The sequence below is a fragment of the Macaca thibetana genome, chromosome 10 (assembly GCF_024542745.1).
Source record: "Macaca thibetana thibetana isolate TM-01 chromosome 10, ASM2454274v1, whole genome shotgun sequence".
Taxonomy (NCBI): Eukaryota; Metazoa; Chordata; class Mammalia; order Primates; family Cercopithecidae; genus Macaca; species Macaca thibetana.
Window position 1 is genome coordinate 58,389,504 of NC_065587.1, and position 18,942 is coordinate 58,408,445.

The 18,942-nt window shown below is 39.5% G+C and overlaps 1 protein-coding gene across 4 annotated transcripts in view; it reads left to right on the plus strand.

The window, feature by feature from the left end:
• Window positions 1-18,942, plus strand: part of CHD6 (chromodomain helicase DNA binding protein 6) — an 853,354-nt gene that overhangs the window by 743,129 nt on the left and 91,283 nt on the right. For all 4 annotated transcript variants that reach the window (XM_050806430.1, XM_050806433.1, XM_050806431.1 and 1 more), the window contains 4 exons: window positions 12,784-12,846; window positions 13,868-13,926; window positions 14,590-14,707; window positions 18,770-18,856. In XM_050806430.1, coding sequence (XP_050662387.1) covers window positions 12,784-12,846; window positions 13,868-13,926; window positions 14,590-14,707; window positions 18,770-18,856 — 327 coding nt within the window. The remainder of the gene's footprint in view (window positions 1-12,783; window positions 12,847-13,867; window positions 13,927-14,589; window positions 14,708-18,769; window positions 18,857-18,942) is intronic.

Sequence of the window (18,942 nt, forward strand, 5' to 3'; positions counted from 1 at the left end):
AGGTTGCAGTGAGCTAAGATCGCATCATTACACTCCAGCCTGGGTGACAGAGCAAGACACTGTCTCAAAAAAAAAAAAAGAATGTAAAAGTCTTTTGTGTAATAAATAGCTGTTAAGTGGATGAGATCAAATGAACTAGTAATTACAGTTGGAACTCGGAACTCTGATTCAACAGGCTTGTATTGCGAGTCTAGATGTGCTGGGTACAGAGGCTGCACAGAAGCAAGACTGGTCAGATGTATGGGAAGACAAGGACTTAGGAGGAACTTTTCCAGCATGAACTTCATAAAGCCCCAGAAACTGAATGGCACCACAAGCTGTGATATGACAAATGGATAATCTTGGCTGGATGCTGGGGTGTAATTTGAGGGGTGGTGAGAGAGGAGGACTGAGAGGTAGGAGCAGTCACAGTGTGAAGGGCCTTGAATATCACCTAAGGAATTTTGTTTTTATCATGCAGATTGGACAAGGGATAGGAGGCACTGATGTGTTGAAGCAGAGGAGTAGGACCACTGTATTTGCATTTTAGCAGTTTCTGTTGGCAGCAGTGTCAAGAAAGAAGATGATAGTATTAGCACTTGATACAGAGGCACTAGAAAGGAGAGAAGGGTTAAATGTTGAAAAGAAGGAGGTCTGTGCCAAGGAGCTTATAGAGAAGAAGTGAAAAGCAAGACAAGAAGCAGGCTGTGCATGTAGGAGGGGCGTTATTGCCAAGAGCACATTCTGGGACATGGCTGTCTGTTGTTATGGAGTCAACTGTTGCTGACTTGGCAGAATTCACACTCTGTATGGAGTGGTAGCATCACAAATACCTGTCATTCCTCCTGGATGCTAGTGTATCTTATGGAAGCTGATAATACTTTATCTTCCTTGACTACCTTGCCTCCAACTTAAACCATTTTCATATAATTCCACATATTCTTTCACTCTATGTTTGCATAGAAAGTAGCAGGGAGCAGGGACTATTGTCCCTATTTTAACAATGAAGAAACTGAAGCCCAGAACGATCCAGGTCAGAGTTACATAGCAGCAATTAATCAGTGACTAGCATGTAAGAGTTGATTTCATGTCTCTGCTAAGGGTTATCCAACTAATGAATGTAACAGTAGGAATAATAATTTGATGTATCGTCACTATAATACTTTTCAAGCAAATATTAATATTTAAAAATAGCCCTTGCAAGACTGCCATGAGGTGATAGAATTGTATTGCTTTGTAATGGGGTTTTCATTCCTTGGGGATGTTATGGTTGGTTTGGTAGTTAAAACACTATACGGAATTTGATTTTCTCCTAGTAGCCATTTAGCCTAAGCCATTAACCATATTTCAGATGTTATGACTTCTCCCCTGGCACCTGAAGGGCAGCAGTAGCTGATCTAACTAACAGAAATAATTCAGGAAATGTTGGGTATCTTATTAAGACTCTTTTTTTTCTTCTAAGGATATAGCAAAGAGAGGGTTTATATATGGAGAAACATAAATTAGAATCTGAATTATATCTCAAAAAAATTTACCAAATTTAAGGAAGAGAGAGGCCTGATTGATGGTTTTGGCTTTGGCATTCAGAGAAGTGCGACCGTGTGGGGCTGGCCTCTGAGCCAAGGCCTGGCCTAGCATGCAGGGCAGGCCACACAGCCAGTGAGGGGACTGGAGAGATCGGCTTACCGAGTGATTTTCAAAATTGGTGCTCTGTAGAGTCCTAGTTGCTGCAGAACCAAAACAGCTCCACTTAAAACTGTTTTTACATACTGGGCTTCCTGAGGAAGTTTGAACAAAGATTTCCCACACTAACGAAAAGCCTGAAAGCCTTGAATCTCATCTAGGATTCCAGGCAATCTCAAGGCACATCCAGTGGCACAGAAAATCACTGAAGAAGAGGAAGCTTTTTCCTATATCCTTCTCCTGGGGCCCTCTGGGTGGGTGTCTGCCTGCCTGCTAGCTTTAGCTCGGGGCAGAGAAGGGGCTGGAGTCAGCACCAGAATGGCCCCACTGCCATCTCTCTGCAGATCTGTGCAGTATCTTCTCAGCATGCTCAACCCACTTCTGTGACTGCTGGCCCTTGTCCCAGCCCCAGATCACAACCTCAGCACTGGTTACCAAGTGGTGAGTTGCTAAAACATCTTTACACACGACTCACTTTAGCTCAGGAATGGCATATTATCACAGCTGTGCTTTGGACTCTGTAGCACAATCCCGAGCTTGGGATTCAGGGGTAGAAAAGTTTCCATCCTAAATGTGACTCTTTATTTTCTTATTCTTTGTCAAACTCATTTTGGTGTCTGGAACACAAACAAACTTTTAGAGTTCTGTGGTGTATTTTATTTACAATGTATAGACTGTTGGCAAGGCTGTCTCAGTTTTTGCCTCCTGCAATTTGGGTGGTTTGTGTGATTTTGCCTTTTGGAACAGAAGGACTTGAATTTGAATAAGGCTTTGGCTCGTGGTTTTCTCCTGTGCTGTGCTCTGTGTCTGCGTACAGCGCACTCTTCTTTGATAGGCCTTTTTCTATACCTGGCAGGCTGAGCTCAGTTGTTTCCTCCTCCCGAAAGTGCCTTGCTCCTCCGAGCTGGGGTAAGTGCCCCTCCCCTTTACTCTCAGTGCACTCTAATATGTTTAACTGTCCTTGTCCTTTGGACACCTGCCAAATTTTTTGTTTCCTTCTTCTAAACCATGAGTTATGTTAGTGTAGGATTTGTATCTTTTTTTGTCCTATGTGCCTCTCAGGTAGGAGAGTTTCAATAAAATAAAATTTACATTTACTCCCAGGAACTATTCAGATGAAGTGGCACTTTCCATCCTCTGCTCGATAAGGTTTTTCATTATTGTAATTATTATTCCCTAAGTCTAAATTCAGCTGAGACCCTTGTACCACTTATTCATAGCCTGTGATGGTCCTGATTTTCAGCGCCTCTGCCATACTGCTTTGATGATCACTCCTGATTGTTCCCCAGTCAGATTGCAGAGTTTTGCAAAAACAGGCATCACTTTTTAATTTATTGTAATTTTTCTTAGCATAGGTAGAACTTTATATTTCTGCTGGTTGGTAGCTAATATAAAGACCTATTAGTTGAACTTATCAAATACTTATTCAGTGAGTGAATAAATATGTTTAAAACTCATTATGGTATGAAACTGGTAATGATTTGTTTAAACCTCAACTGCTTTAAAACTCAAACTGGTACGATTTGTTTAAACCTCTGTATTAGAAAGGAAAGAGATTTTTCTTTTCTTCCAGGCTCTTGTTTCCTCCATTTCCGTATACTGGCACTTTTTCCTCACTGGTATTCATCTCTGTCTCACTTAAACCCTCAGACAGGCCTCTTTTCTGAGGCTCTTTGCTGCTATTTGGCATTGCCGTAGCTTCGTGCCAGCGTGTGTGACTCGGTGCAGAAGTGTCCGTTAGGGCCCTTCATCATAAGGCTCCTATCAGCTCTGCCTGGGTGGGTAATTTCTTGAGTCTTCCCATTTCTTCACTAGGTACAACCACCAATTCCCACACTGTCTTTAGGTTGTTTCCTGTATTTGTTTCCTCTTGGTTTCTGCTGCCACCCCCTGTGCTGAGCCCAGTGTACAATTTACTGCAGCACACACTTCTGTAGTTTGCCTGCCACAATTCTCTGCTCTCCCCAGTCGGATACCAGACTAACTTTCCCAAAATATCAGGGAATTGCTGGTATTTCTCAGTCTCCTGCTCACGAAATCCAAGGTGGTTACTTTTTAACTCCCTTATTAGATCAAAACTCCTGTGTTTTCTTTTCTTTTCCTTTTTTTTTTTAAGATGTGGCCACACACTACCTGTTTACTCTCATTCCTACTCCTCATTTTGTGTAATGCTTTCAGTCTAATAAGGCAGGTTACTTAGCATGCATTCTAGATATGCATCATACATCCTGTAAGATTGTTCTTTCATCTCTCATTTCATCTTACCTTTCTCTTTGCTGTCCTCTTTTATGAGCCAGTGTTCTTTAGGGCCCAACTAAAACCTCACCTATGCTGTGAAATCCATGCTGTTTTCACTTTCTGAACTCTCATTGGACTGTAGTTACTGTTTGACCAATTAGCATTTACCCTGGGATATTTCTAAGACAGACATGTTTATTTTTTCTTCCCTGAATGAGTGTAATCCCCTTGAAATTGGGCATAAAGCTTGATACTGGTTTTGTATATTCCATGGCACTTGATAAATACTGTGGTTTCAAACCTGATTTGCTTCTTGTTATGCTCCCTCCTTATGGTTTGCTAAATAGAGGTAAGAGAGGTAGTTGGTTGAGGTTGAAGGTAAATAGGGTTAAAAGTTTTTGAAAATTTTCCCTAAGGATAAAATATTAAGATTATATAAATCTCTGACATAAAAAGTGTATGAATTAAAATGGTCTTCTTTGAAGGATAATTTAAGGAAATTCCAAGCAGTTGAGAACAGATGGTTGTTATGGAAGTGTGTCTGGCAAGCAGATTTAGTTTATATCTGTGTGTATCTGTATACACTGAGTGTTTATACACACATGATCGTACTTATGCACAATCTCTGTTCAGAAAAAAAAAAAAAAAGATTCTGATTTTCCAGTTTCCTTCCTACTTCGATGTGTATTTCGGAAATGCTGCTCCCTTTTCATTTCATTAGGATAAAATAAAAACCTGTTTTCCATATTTGGATGATCACTATTGATTCTTTAACATGAGTGCTTACCCTCTCTTTTTTAACAGTGCCAAAAAAACAAATTGAAATTTTATTTCAAACTCCTTAAGTTTCACTTGAAAATTTCCTATAATGAAAAGTGTTTAAACCCTGACTTCTTTTAATATTCAAAGTCCTGTGCTTTCTTCATCCATGTATTAAAGTTTCTTTAGATTTGGTCCTAGTTAAATATTCTGAATTGTAATCAAATTCCTATCATCAGAAACCATTTTTATTCTTCATGGTAGGTAGAATAAGAAAATATTTGAAGCAATCTAGTAGTAAGGAAGAGAACTTTGTTCCTTTCAGTGTGTGTGTACATGTGTGGATGCTTGCTTGCTAGTCTGGGGTATACAGACTTAGGAGCAGGTGGGGAAAGTAGTCAGCAGTCGTGAAAGTTTACTGCTTGCCCACAGATATAACTCATATGTCACATCATTTCCAGAGCCTCTTCTAATTCGCCCAAGTGCTCTGGCTTCTGTATTCTCATAGTACTTGCTTTTTACTACTGTTACCATGTTATATTGCAAAATCTCCTAACATTATTTATTCAGAAATATTTATTGAGCACCTACTGTATGCCAAGGACTGTCTAATTTCTGGAAATAACACCAGGGAACAAAAGAGACAGAAATTCCTGCCCTCGTGGAAAAGCCTGCAACAAATTCACAACTGGTCTCTCCCTCCAACATTTGCCACATTTTGAACCTACATGGCATGGGAGGCCAAAGGACCTAGGTCAAAACTTCCAAAGAGTAGAAGTAAATAGGGAGAGGCTATTAATAAACCTTAAATAAGAAAATTACCTAGTACATCAATGGCAGTAAATGCCATTCTAAAAATATATTAGAATAAGGGTGATGCAGAATTCAGGGTGAGGATTGCAATTTTAAATAGGGTGGTCAGAGTTGCCTTCACTAAAAGTATAATATTTGAGCGAATAATAGAAGGAGGTAAAGGAGAGAGGGAGTTGTGCAGGGCAGAAGAACATCTTAGACAGAGGGAATAGTCTATACAAAGTCCTGAGGTAGAGGCATGCATGGTATGCATGAAGAATAGACAAGGATAACTGAACCATAACAGATGAGGTAGGAGGGTGGGCATGGACCCTGTAGGATTTGTAGACATTGGAAGATGTTTAGTTTTACTTTGAGTTAAAAGAGAAACCTTTTAAGCAGTGTAAGCAGAGGAATAGCTTAATAAAAAAGGTCATTCTGGATGTTATGTTGAGAATAGACTAGTGGGGCAAGAACAGAAGCAGGGAGACAAGTTAGGATACTCTTGAGAATAATCTGGGTGAGAAATGAAGGTGGTACAGACCAGGTTAGAAGCAATGGAGATGGTGAAAAACAGGCTGGGTTTTGGACATACTTTGAAGATAGAGCCAACAAGATTTCTAGGCCAATCAGATACGGTGTATGGAAAGGAAAGAGAAGAGTCAAGGATTACACCAAGATTTTTTGTTTGAGTACCTGAAAGCATAGTTTACTCTAACTCAGGTGGGAGAAGACTGTAGGTAGGAGGGGTAGGAAAGAGGGTTGGATAGGAGTTTAGTGTATGGATATTTTAAATTTGAAATACCTCTGAGATACTCAAGTGGAGATGGCATATAGGAATTACATATATGAGGCTATTGCCAGGGGAGAGGTTCTGAGCTGGATGATGCCTGTATTTAAAACCCTGAGACTGAGTGAGATCACCAAGACAATGAATACAGATAGAAAAGAGAAGAAACCCAAAAACTAGGCCCTAGACTGCTCCAGTAATGAGAGTTAATATTGGAAAAAATATATAAATTGCAAAAAGCTCTTCTTAAAGGCATCATATAGCTGTGGAAGCAACGAGAATGAGATGAACTAAAATATCAGACAGTAAGGCTCATCCCTAGGTGGGCTGATGATGACTGGCTGTTTTCTTCTCTGGAGACATTTCCCAATTCTGGGAGTGGGCTAAGGGTCAGGTTTGGCCTAAACAAAAGAGACTGTTCTGGGTAGAAGAGAAACCATCTGATGCTACTGGGGATTAAATATACAGGGCTGGTGGAATGTTTGGAAACTAAAGAAATCCCCAAAGCAAGGGGATTTCCTCAAGAGACTTCTACTGAATTCTGGGGTATCCCAGGAAGCTAGGAGTTCAGCCAGAAGGCAGATTGAAATTTCATAGTCGCCTGGTACTTAGGAGACAAATAAATCACTAAAGGAATGGACCTACCACAGAATACTGACTCTCGCTTAAGGTGTTTGTCGGACTTTTAACCTGCGTGGGGCAGAAGACTAAAACACTAAGCTCAAAACCTCCATAGAGCATGTTTCAGGGCTCAAGAGAAAAAAGACCTGCCACTCTCACTCAGTGACCCTGGATACTCATGTTCCAAAAACAGTAAAATAAGAGGTGGATTGAATCTTAAAACAGTAACTCAGTCCTAACCCAACTCAGTCTCTGACTGGATCAAAGGGACCATCCCCTCGCCCTGGTTGTCTAAGAGAAAATGGGAAATACTTGTAGTACAAAATACTGTTTGGAGCTGCCACAATTCATTTATCCACAGTGTCCAACATAAAGTAAAAAATATTAGGCATTCAAAGAGGCTGGAAAAGGTGGCTAAAAATTAAGAGAATAATTATATAATAGAAGCAGACCCCAGGTGACCCAGATATTAGAGTTGGCAGGGGGAAAGAACTTTAAAATAACTATGATTAAAATGTTAAAGAAAATAGAGGGGGCCAGCACAGTGGCTCATGCCTATAACCCCAGCACTTTTGGAGGCCAAGGCTGGAGTATCACTTTGAGCTTAGAATTTCGAAGCCAACCTGGGCAACATGGCAAAACCCTTCTCTACAAAAAATACAAAAATTAGCTGGGTGTGGTGGCTTGCACCTCTAGTCTCAGCTACTTGCAAGTCTGAGGCTGGAGAATCATTGGAGCCCGGGAAGTGGAGGTTTTAGTGAGGTGAGATCGCTCCATTGTACTCTTCAGCCTGGGTGACAGAGTGAGATCCTGTTTAAAAAAAAAAAAAAATAGAGGAAAAGATGGATAAGGTGAATTTTAAAGTGAAAACTTCCAACAGAGAATTAAATCTATAAAGAGAATCAGGTAACAGTGTAGAACGAAAAATCCAGTTTATAAAATTCAAGACCAAGTGGATAGGTTTATAAGTAGATTAGATGCAGCAGAAGAGAAGATGAGTGAATATGAAGACAGATCAATGGAAAATTTCTAAAGCACATAGAGGAAAAAGAATGAATCAAACAGAGCAAAAGGTAAAAGCATGAGAGAGAGAGACAAGTGGGGTGCAGTTAAAAGTTCTAATGTATTTCTTTCTTTTTTTTTTTTTTTGAGACAGAGTCTCACTCTATCACCCAAGCTGGAGTGCAGTGGTACTATCTCAGCTCACTGCAACCTCTGCCTCCTGGGTTCAAGCAATTCTCTTTCCTCAGCCTCCTAAGTAGATGGGATTACAGGTGTGCACCACCATGCCCAGCTAATTTTTGTATTTTTAGTAGAGATGGGGCTTCACTGTGTTGGCAAGGCTGGTCTCAAACTCCTGACGTCAGGTGATCCACCCACTTCGGCCTCCCAAAGTGTTGGGATTACACGTGTGAGCCACTGCACCCAGCCGAAAGTTCTAAGTATTTCTGATTGGAGTCCTAGGGATAGAGGAGATTGGAGCAGAGTAGCATTTGAAGATATAACTAATGACCAAGAATTCCTAAACTGATGGAAGATATCAACCAGTAGATTCAAAATGAGATAACTCTGAAGCAGGAAAAATACAGAAAAAGAAAACCATACTTAGGCATATCTTAAACTGTAAAAACCAGAGACTGAGAGAACATTTAAAAGCCGCAAGAGAAAATCTGATGGATAATATTGTATTAAGTAGTACAATATTGAATGCATTCTTTCCTGAATTTGGGAGTAAGAAAAATACTTCACTGTCATAATTTATACTCAGAAATACAATGTAGGACCTGGCCACTACAATAAAGAGAAAGAATAAATAAAAAGTTAAAAGATTAGAAAGGGAGTAGTAAAACTTTTTTATTATTTGTAGATGACATGAGTGCATATGTAGAAAATTGAACAGAATGTACTAACAAATCATTATAAATAATAAATGTAGATTTAGTTAAGTTGCTGGATACAAAGACAATATGCAAATACATGAGTTTTTTATTTCTATAAACTAGCAACATAACATCAGGAAAGGATAATTATTAAATCCCATTTGTAATAGCATCAGGGTATCAGATACCCTGGAATAACTCAAAAAAATACACAAGCTGTCTATTCTAAAAACATTGCTGTGAAAAAAGAAGACCTAAACAAATAGATGTAGCACATACGGGGTTTTGCTTTGCTTTGTTTTGTTTTGTTTTTGAGATGGAGTCTCACTCTGTCACTCAGGCTAGAGTGCAGTGGCGTGATCTTGCTCACTGCAACCTCTACCTCCCGGGTTCAAGCAATACTCCAGCGTCCCGAGTACCTGGGACTATAGGCATGCGTCACCACACCCAGCTAATTTTTGTATTTTTAGTAGAGACAGGGTTTCGCCGTGTTGGCCAGGCTGGTCCCGAGCTCCTGACCTCAAGTGATCCACCTGCCTCGACCTTCCAAAGTGCTGGGATTACAGCCATGAGCCACCACGCCCAGCTACATACGGGTATTTAATACTGCTAAGATGTTTATAATTCAAATCCAGTCAAAAACTAAGCAGGGCGTTTTTTAATTGGTGGAATGTATGTGAAAATGCTGAAGACCTATCTAGCATAACCTGAGACAGTCATGAAAAAGAACTAAATTGGAAAGTTTAACTGTAAGACTTTGTAATCAGGCTATAGGAATGAAGACGGGGCAGTATTGCCGTAAGGATAGTCAAATAGATCAGCTGAACAAAATAGAGCTACCTTGTCCAGTATGGACCCTATCAGCCACATGTGCCTATTGAGTGCTTGAAATGTAGCTAGTTTGAATTAAGATGTGCTATAAATATAAAATACCATATTTTGAAGACTTGGTATCAAATGACTATTAAAATTTTTTTTAATTTTTTAGTTGATTACACATTGATAATATTTTAGATATATTGGTTTAAGTGAAATATATTATTAAAATTATTTGCACCTGTTTCTTTTTACTTTTTTAGTGTGGCTACTAGAAAATTTTAAATTACATTTAAAATTAAATGACATTACATTTAAATTTAAAGTTTGATTAAAATAAAAATTACAATTTACATTTGTAGCTTAATGACATTGGTGACAACACAAATTTCTTAAACAGCACACAAAAACACTATTCACAAGAGAAAAGATTGATAAAATGGATTATATAGAATTTCTGTTCATCAGAAGACACATTAAGGGATTGAAAAGGCAAACCATAGACTGGTAGAAAATGTTTGTAATCTGTGTATCAATGTTTGTAATCTGTGTATCTGAGAGAGGACTCTTATTTAAAATAATTCTTGAAAATAAGTTTAAAAGAATAATTTATAAAATAGGCAAATGACCTGAATAGGAGGTTCACAAAAAAGGATATCCAAATGACCAGTAAGCGTATGAAAAGAGGCACAGCATCCTCTGTTATCAGGAAAATGTGAATTAAAGAGACAACACTACACATCCACCAGAATGGCTAACATGCTAAAGACTGACAATATCAGGTCACCCAGAACTCCCATACCTTGCTGGTAGGTATCAAAATTTTTACAATCACTGAGAAAATTTTTGACAATATTATGTATTTATTGATAATATTTATTAAAATTAGTCATCTACCTACCCCATGTTTCTACTGCTAGTTATATATCCAAGATAAATTAGCATATTTTTCCACCAAAAGACATAATTTACATGAATTTCTTGTGTAATACAAAAATTGGAAGCACACCAAATATTCCTCAACAGTAGAGTGGATAGTGTATTTATATTACAAAATACTGCACAGTGTTAAAAAAGAATGAACTATTTACTGTACGATTCAGTTTACATGAGGTTTAATAATACACAAAACCAGTCTATGGTGGTAGAAGTCTGAATATTAGTTACTTACAGGGGGACAGGATTTTTCAGAGTGTTGGAAAAATTATGTAACTTGAGCTTGAGTGGTAGTTATATAAGTGCATATGTGTATGTAAAAATTCAAGATGTACACTTGAGATTTCTGCATACTATAAGTATGCCATACCTCAATAACTAAGCATTATGTTAGCATGCCTGATAGTTCCTTGATGGCTAAGACTAGACATATCTCATTTACTTCTGTAAGACCAGTGCATAAACTAAAAGCACTCCATAAATAATGTGGGATAAAAATTTAGGAAGGAAATGAGGTAGGAAGCTGGTTCATTAGTCTAGTTTCTCTTAATCTAGCACCTGTTCACTGCCCACTTGCCATAGTCAGACTTTAGTTAGTTGGCTGCAAGATCAGTGGTCGTGGTCCTTGCTGTTCGTTAAAGTACACCTGGCTTTGGCCCTTTGCTGTTACCATCCTGACAGTGTATAAGTCTGAGTTTATGGAGCAGGGGGAGACTTCTTAAATTAAGTGATGTAAATCAAGAAAAATAGCTGTCTCCACTCTGTGGCCTCAGAGAGTTTGACACTTTATTTCCTCATAGTATTTCCTTCTTTCTTTTCCTCTTCCTTGTTATTCAGCATTCAACAAATACCTATTGATTATGCATTTCGTGGTCTAGCTATGTCGGTATATAAAACAAGGATCCCTGCCCTCTGAAGGTTTATGTAGTAAAGGGAGAAGACAGCAATAAACAGTGAACTGCCACCTCCTCCCTGCCACCTATCTATGTTTAGGAACCAAGCAGAACAAATACTTAAACAGAGAAACAAAACCATAGTCTGTATTCGCACCGCTTTCTTCTATTGTATGGTAATTATAGTTTATTTGCCTTCCTGTTGAGTGGTGAGAAGGGATGTGTGTGGTTTTGGATTAACTTCTGCATGGCATCTGGCACAATGCCATGTGTCTGAGAGAGCTTAGTAAATATTTGTAACCTTTGGGAGCATCTGCCTGTGCTTGCTTACTGATTTCCATAATTCTTTTCTGCCATGTGCCTTCCTCATTTCTTTTAACCCATCATCACTTTCCTGGGAAAAGCTTGATTTAAGATCTTAAGAGATGTTTTCTATAATTTTATGGCTTTACGCCCTAGAATGGGTAGACTGAAGGTATACAAATCACCTTTCTGGGACGTTCCAGCCAGGAACCCAGAATACCGAATTTGGCAATTACGTTGTTGTGATGAGTGTTCTTTTCATATGGCGTTTTAAGTTTCATATTGTAATAGATCTGAAAAGGTCACTGTGCATACGAAACCACTAAGAAATAATGCTGCTCGAGGTTCTAGAAAGAGTGTTAAACATTCAGTGTTTTTTAACTATAAATATTCTGTAGAAAGAGATTTCATGGAGACGTGGAGCACAGAAGTGTTGATGTTTATCTAGGGTAAAAAGGAATATGTTTTCAGTTGGGATTTACATTCAAAGGATGATCCGTGAAATAGCCTTTTCCAGCTACAAAAGGGGAAAGATGGTACAATTTTAATAGAGAATAATTATACCTTAGTTTTGAGTAGTATGTGAAAACATTTTTCCCACAGTAATACTATTTTATCTTGCCACTGATCCAGTGAGATATGTATTTTTAACTCCTATTTTAATAGATTTGAAGACTAGGAGGTATTGACTTGCCTAAAGTCAATAGCTGGTAGCTATTAGAACTAATTTTAAGACCCCAGACTCAGAACTTTCTGAAAATTTTATGCATCAACACGTAGGTAGTTTTGCAAAGAAGGTAAGTCCGAGACCAATTTTAAGCATGTTAAATGCAGATCTGAAATTGAATCTGAAAAACATCTCTGCTCTTGTAATATAGTTGTGTCCAGAGCTTAGAAGCCACCACCACTTTGAATTCTAGGTTTGTAAAATGTTTGTGACCTTTTGACCACTCTGTGGCCTGACAGGAGGCCTTGGTACTCAAAGGTGAACTTTTGAATGAAGTAGTACCTATTGTAGTATTTCTTATAGAATTGTTTTCTTGGATTCTGTGGTTCCAGCAATTTTCTTTTTTTTTTTCATCTTTGTCCCCAGGAGCCTCCAGAAGATGATGCAAACATCATTGAGAAGATCCTGGCATCTAAGACTGTCCAGGAGGTTGGTGGCTCGTGTTTCTCGCTTTTATGTCATTAGCACAGATTACATCTTCTATGAAGAGATTTTTGGCTAGAGAACCTAGAATGACCGTTATTGGCTGGAGTGAGAGCTAGGCAAGAATATTGTCTGGCTAGCCAACACTTATTTTTACCCCTATAGAGCATTTTAGGACATAAAACTCTTAAAATATCTAGAATGGCTCAAGCTAATGATTTCCTCCATTCTGATCCTAGCAAAAGGCATATATCCCTTAGCTGCTGTAGCCCACCAGAATTTAGCGGAGAGCCGAGAAGAAGAGATGGAAAAAAGTTGTAATGGAGGCTAGGTTCAGTGGCTCATGCCTATAATCCCAACACTTTGGGAGGCCAACATCGGAGGATTGCTTGAGCCCAGTAGTTCAAGACCAGCCTGGGCAACATAGTGAGACCTTGTCTCTACTTAAAAAATATATATACACACAGACACACACACACACACACCCCTATATGAGTCCTAATGGAAATGTTGTGGGGGTTCTTTTCTTCAGACATCTCAGGGCCATTGTAGGAATCACCTAGAGGAAATTCCTGGAGTGGTAGAGTATATTGGTGCTGGTGAGAGCATGGCTTCCTCTTCAAGTATTTATGAAAGTAAACTTCCTTACTTGGAGAGTGAATACCATTGGCGTTTCAGAACTGAGGCGTTAGGGGGACACCAGAGATGAATGTAGTCACTTCCATACCAGGCTCTGGTCCTGACATTTCTCAAGAGACCTGGGCCAGTTTGGGTTTATCAGCTGAGTGCCGTCCCAGCCTAGACCTTGGAAGGACAGCACGAAGATCAATTTTTTACCTTGCAGCTCTGTATTCCACCTTTGGAAAACCTGACCAATAGGTATCAGGAAAAGGCCTGGGAAAATGAAAATATGCTCAAGAAATCTTTATGGAAATCAGGCAGAGATGTTGATTACCTGTTTTCTTTTGGCTCAATAAGGGTGATCTGCCTGGGATCTGGGCTGATAACTGCTTGCTATTTGTTACAGGTTCACCCAGGAGAACCTCCATTTGACTTGGAGCTGTTCTACGTTAAGTATAGAAATTTGTACGTCTATTTAAAGTATTCTCTGTATTTGGGTTTTATATGAATAAAACTTTCTTTCTCTTGTGACTTTATTACCTACTGCATCTTCAGAGTCTTGCCTCTAAGGCATGACCCACAGGTCTTGGCTGACCAAAGTTTACCTTAGGCAGTAACACTCAATTATAGCTGCACACAGAATTACCTGGAGAGCTTTTTTAAACCACTGAAGCCCTTGCTCCACCCAAGACCATTGACTCAGACTCAGTGGGGCCCAAGGATTGTTGTTTTTTTAAAACTCCTGGGGCAATTCTCACATGCAACCAGGGTGGAGAACCACTGTCCTGTAGCATATGCTCTTTCCCCTCTTACATTTTTTCATTTCTGCTACAGCCCACTTTCACTAACGTGTGTTAATGATAACCTGCCCACACCTGCACTGCCTCTGTTCTTGGCCAGTTTCTCTAGAAGCTGCAGAGAGATCAGTTGCTTGGAATTACTCCATTTTGTTTTGTTTTCTGTTGTTGCCCTTAAGAGGAAGGTCTTTCTAAGCCCAATCTGCAGCAGTTGCACAATAAACCATTTTACTATTTCTGTGTTAGATGGTCACCCTGTTTATTGAACACCTTAAAGCTCAATCATTTGCTAGTTATGTGCTTGCCTGACAATTTGTATGTCTTTGGATAGTTCCTACTTACATTGTAAATGGGCCACAATGGAAGAGCTCGAAAAGGATCCTCGCATCGCACAGAAGATCAAGCGATTTAGGAATAAACAAGCCCAGATGAAGCACATTTTTACGGAGGTGAAGCAATATTTACTGACTCATTTGACTGCTGCTTTTCTTGCAGCAGTAAATACTGTGTTTATGTTTCTGAGTCCAAGTTAAAGTCCTATACAGATCTGTTGCTCAAGTCAAATTGATAAATGTGTGCTGATTTGCAACAAAACTAGTCTAGATTCAAGTCAAAGAGAAGTATCCACCAAAGTTCAGGATCAAACCTTATAAACTGACAACTCATAAGAGCATGCATCTTGGTGTGAATACTAATAAATAGCTAGAGTGAGAGGAGTATGCACACAATTCTTTCATCCCTGCTCCCTCAACCCCCCACAACCCAAAAAGGACATTTCAGAAGGTCCTAAAATTTGAATGTAAAAAAAAAAAAAAATCTAAAAGTGTGAGAAAGTAAACAAATAATTTTATTTATGTAAACTTGGGAATTTCTAAATATTGTACCTACAGCAAGAGGAAGGACTGATGGATTTTAATATTAAACAAATCTGTAAGTGCTATATATCAGAAAATGCCACAAACCTTAACCTTAATGTGTTATTCTTGGAATAAAGTCTAAACCCTATAATATAGCCTACATAGCCCTTTGTGTCTGTTTTCTGATCTATTCCTAAAGCAGTGGTTTTTCCTTGGCTGAGAATAGAGGAAACTGTGCTGGGGTATATAGAAATAATGCAACAAGAGTTCATATTTTTGTGGAAAGGAAAGGCTCTTGAGAATATTGGAACACATGAAATTAAGGAGGAATAATACTGAAGAGTAGTTCCTATAACACTGCCTTTGGTCTTGACTTATTCAACATATTTATTAGTAACTTGGGTAAATATTTTTGTGATATAAATAGTAACTTAGTTTTGAGTAGAGCTTTATATCCATTATTTCCAGCTGCTTTATGAGGTAGCTAAAGCACACGTCGGGGAAACTCAGGCTCCAAGAGCCTGCAACTTCCCACATGCACAGATGTAGACTCCTGACTAAATCCTAACTCCTGAAGACCCAGGAGACGTCCTAAGCAGACCCAATACTGGGAGGATAAATGACAGAATCAGCCTGGGTTTGCCTGGACAGGCTAGGATGAATAAATGTAGGAATAAATGTAATATCCTACATTGTTCTTGGAATCTTTCTAGTTCTGAAGTGAGGAAAATGACCGGGTAGCAGTTCTAGGGAGAAAAGACATTGCCAGTTTAAGTAACTACACATTTATTGTGTGTCAAGAGTAGGAAGTGGCTGCTTAAAAAGTAAACTAATCCTACTAATCCTGGACTGCACCAATAGAACAGTCCTGCTGTACCAGGCTCTTTTCATTCCTAAATATTAGGTTCATTTGGGTACCAGGATTCAGCGAGGGACTTTGCAAAACCTGAGGGCAGCTGCAAGAGGACTGTCATGGTGGGAATGGGGCATAGGTGGAGAGCGGACTGCACAATGCTAAGAGCCTGGGCTCTGCAGTCAAACTGCCCCTCCCAGTCCACCCTCACACACATCTGGGTGGCCTCAGGCCATGGCATAAGCTCCTTCAAACTCAGTATCATAGGAAAAAGGCAGGACTCCTGATAGAATCAGCCTCACAGAGTACCTGCAAGGATTAGGTGATAATTTTCTTGCCATTTTCAGCTTTATTGGAGTATAATTGACATGTATATTTAAGGTATACAACTTGATGTTTTAATATATGTGTACATTGTAAAATAATCACTATAGTCCAGCTAGTGAGCATATCCATCACCTCACATAGTTAGGGGGTTTTTTTCTTTCTTTTTTCCCACCTTAGGGTGAGAACACTTGAGATTTATCCTCTTAGAAAATTTCAAATGTATAATACAGTATTTTTAACTGTCATCACCATTCTATACATTAGGTCTCCAGAATTTATTCATCCTGAATAACTGAAATTTTATACCCTTTGACCGGTGTCTTCCTCCCCATTTACCCCTCCCTTTCATCCCTGGCAACCTCCATTTTACTCTCTGCTTCTACGAGTTTGATTATTTTATGTTCCACATATAAGTGAGATCATACACTTATCTTTGTTTTTGTGTGTCAGGTTTATTTTACTTTGTATAACATCCTCCAGGTTCATCCATGTTGTTGCAAATGATGGGATTTCCTTCTTTTTTTTTTTTTGAGATGGAGTCTTGCTCATCGCCCAGGCTGGAGTGCAGTGGCACGATCTCGGCTCACTGCAAGCTCTGCCTCCCGGGTTCACGCCATTCTCCTGTCTCAGCCTCCCGAGTAGCTGGGACTACAGGCGCCCGCCACCACACCCGGCTAATTTTTGTATTTTTAGCAGAGACAGGGTTTCACCGTGTTAGCCAGGATGGTCTCGATCTCCTGGCCTCATGATCTGCCCACTTCAGCCTCTCAAAGTACTGGGATTACAGGCGTGAGCCACTGCGCCCGGCCGGAATTTCCTTCTTTTTTAAAGCTGAATGATATTCTGTTGTGTGGATATATACATCCCACTTTCTTCATCCATTCATCCCTTGATGGACACTTAGGTTGTTTCTGTATCTTGACTGTTATGAATAATAAAGGACACAATGTTTATAGCAGTGTTTAGCTCATAGGCACTATTCCATAAATATTAGCTTTTCATATCGTTAAGATGGAAATGGTATATGAAGAACTGTTGAACAAACGGGGTTTTTTTTTAACCCAAATAGGGAGGAGATTGCTGAAGAGCCTAAACAGAGAGGAAAGAATCAAATTACTTATTGCTGCTCTAGAGGAAGCAGTTCACACCAATGAGCAACAGTTATAAGGAAGGAAGTTAAGTTATAATTTACTAATGATAAAGATCATGATACTACTACTAAAGAGGTAGAGATAAAGCTGTTTCGACAGTGAATCAGGTCTTGGAGGGTAGTAAATTTCTTAATTGGGAATAATTGAAGCTGAGAGGTTTGCCAGGGATGTTGTAAAAAGTAGCCTGCATTGATTAGACGATGAAACTAGATAGCCCTAAAAGTGCCTTGCAGCCTAAGTGTCAGTAAGAGCTCTCCAGCACTCCTGGAGGAGGACTTCGGCTTCTGGGTAAGAAAGACCTGGGTGAACGGTCCAGTTAACATAGCTCCATGAACTTGGTCGCATTACTTAATATCTCTGAGTCGGTTTCCTAATCTGTAAGGTAATTATAGTACCTACTCCGTGAGGTAGTTTTGTAGCTTAAATGAAAGTGCTTAGCATTACTTTGGACATACATTAAATATTTCTGTATGTTCTTGTTGTTTTGTAGGTAAGCATTTTTTGAAGCATAATGTGCATAAAGATAAAGTGTACATCTCCATGAATTTTTACAATGTAAACACATTTATGTAACTACTACCTAGATCAGCAAATAGAACATTGTCAGCACCCAGGAAGCTTCCCTCATGCCCCCTTCCAATGTTAGCTATTGTTGTTATTAAGAAGAAAAAGAGGCTGGGCGCGGTGGCTCAAGCCTGTAATCCCAGCACTTTGGGAGGCCAAGACGGGCGGATCACGAGGTCAGGAGATCGAGACCATCCTGGCTAACACAGTGAAACCCCGTCTCTACTAAAAAATACAAAAAAAAACTAGCCAGGCAAGGTGGCAGGCGCCTGCAGTCCCAGCTACTCGGGAGGCTGAGGCAGGAGAATGGCGTAAACCCGGGAGGTGGAGCTTGCAGTGAGCTGAGATCCGGCCACTGCACTCTAGCCTGGGCGACAAGAGCGAGACTCCGTCTGAAAAAAAAAGAAGAAGAAAAAGAAACCATAATTCCTAGTTGCCAAGGACTATGTTTGAAATAAGGACCAGTAAGGAAAAGGGAACCCTTCTGCTGATTTTTATACATTGCTATAATGACCAACAGGGAATTATTACCTGGCTAGGGTGTAGCCTCTAAGATGGTTGGATCCTTTAAATTTAGTCATGGAGAGCAGGATTTGGAGACATTGAATAAATGCCTGTGACTTTTATTATTAAGCAAACCCTTTCTTTTTGTGTTTGTTGATAGGGCCCAGAGTAGGGGTCACTTAGAGATAACACCCTAGGTGTTGGATTTGAGGGAAGGGGACACACTTCCTAACTGTTCTCCTCTGTCTATGTTAGCCTGATGAAGACTTGTTCAATCCAGACTATGTAGAAGTTGATCGCATCTTGGAGGTGGCCCACACCAAGGATGCAGAAACAGGGGAGGTGGGTATTCACCTCTCCTAAAGCATCTTCCCTTCTTTCCACATATTTCACTTGTTTTAACATGTGGCCTTTGTCTTAATGGTATT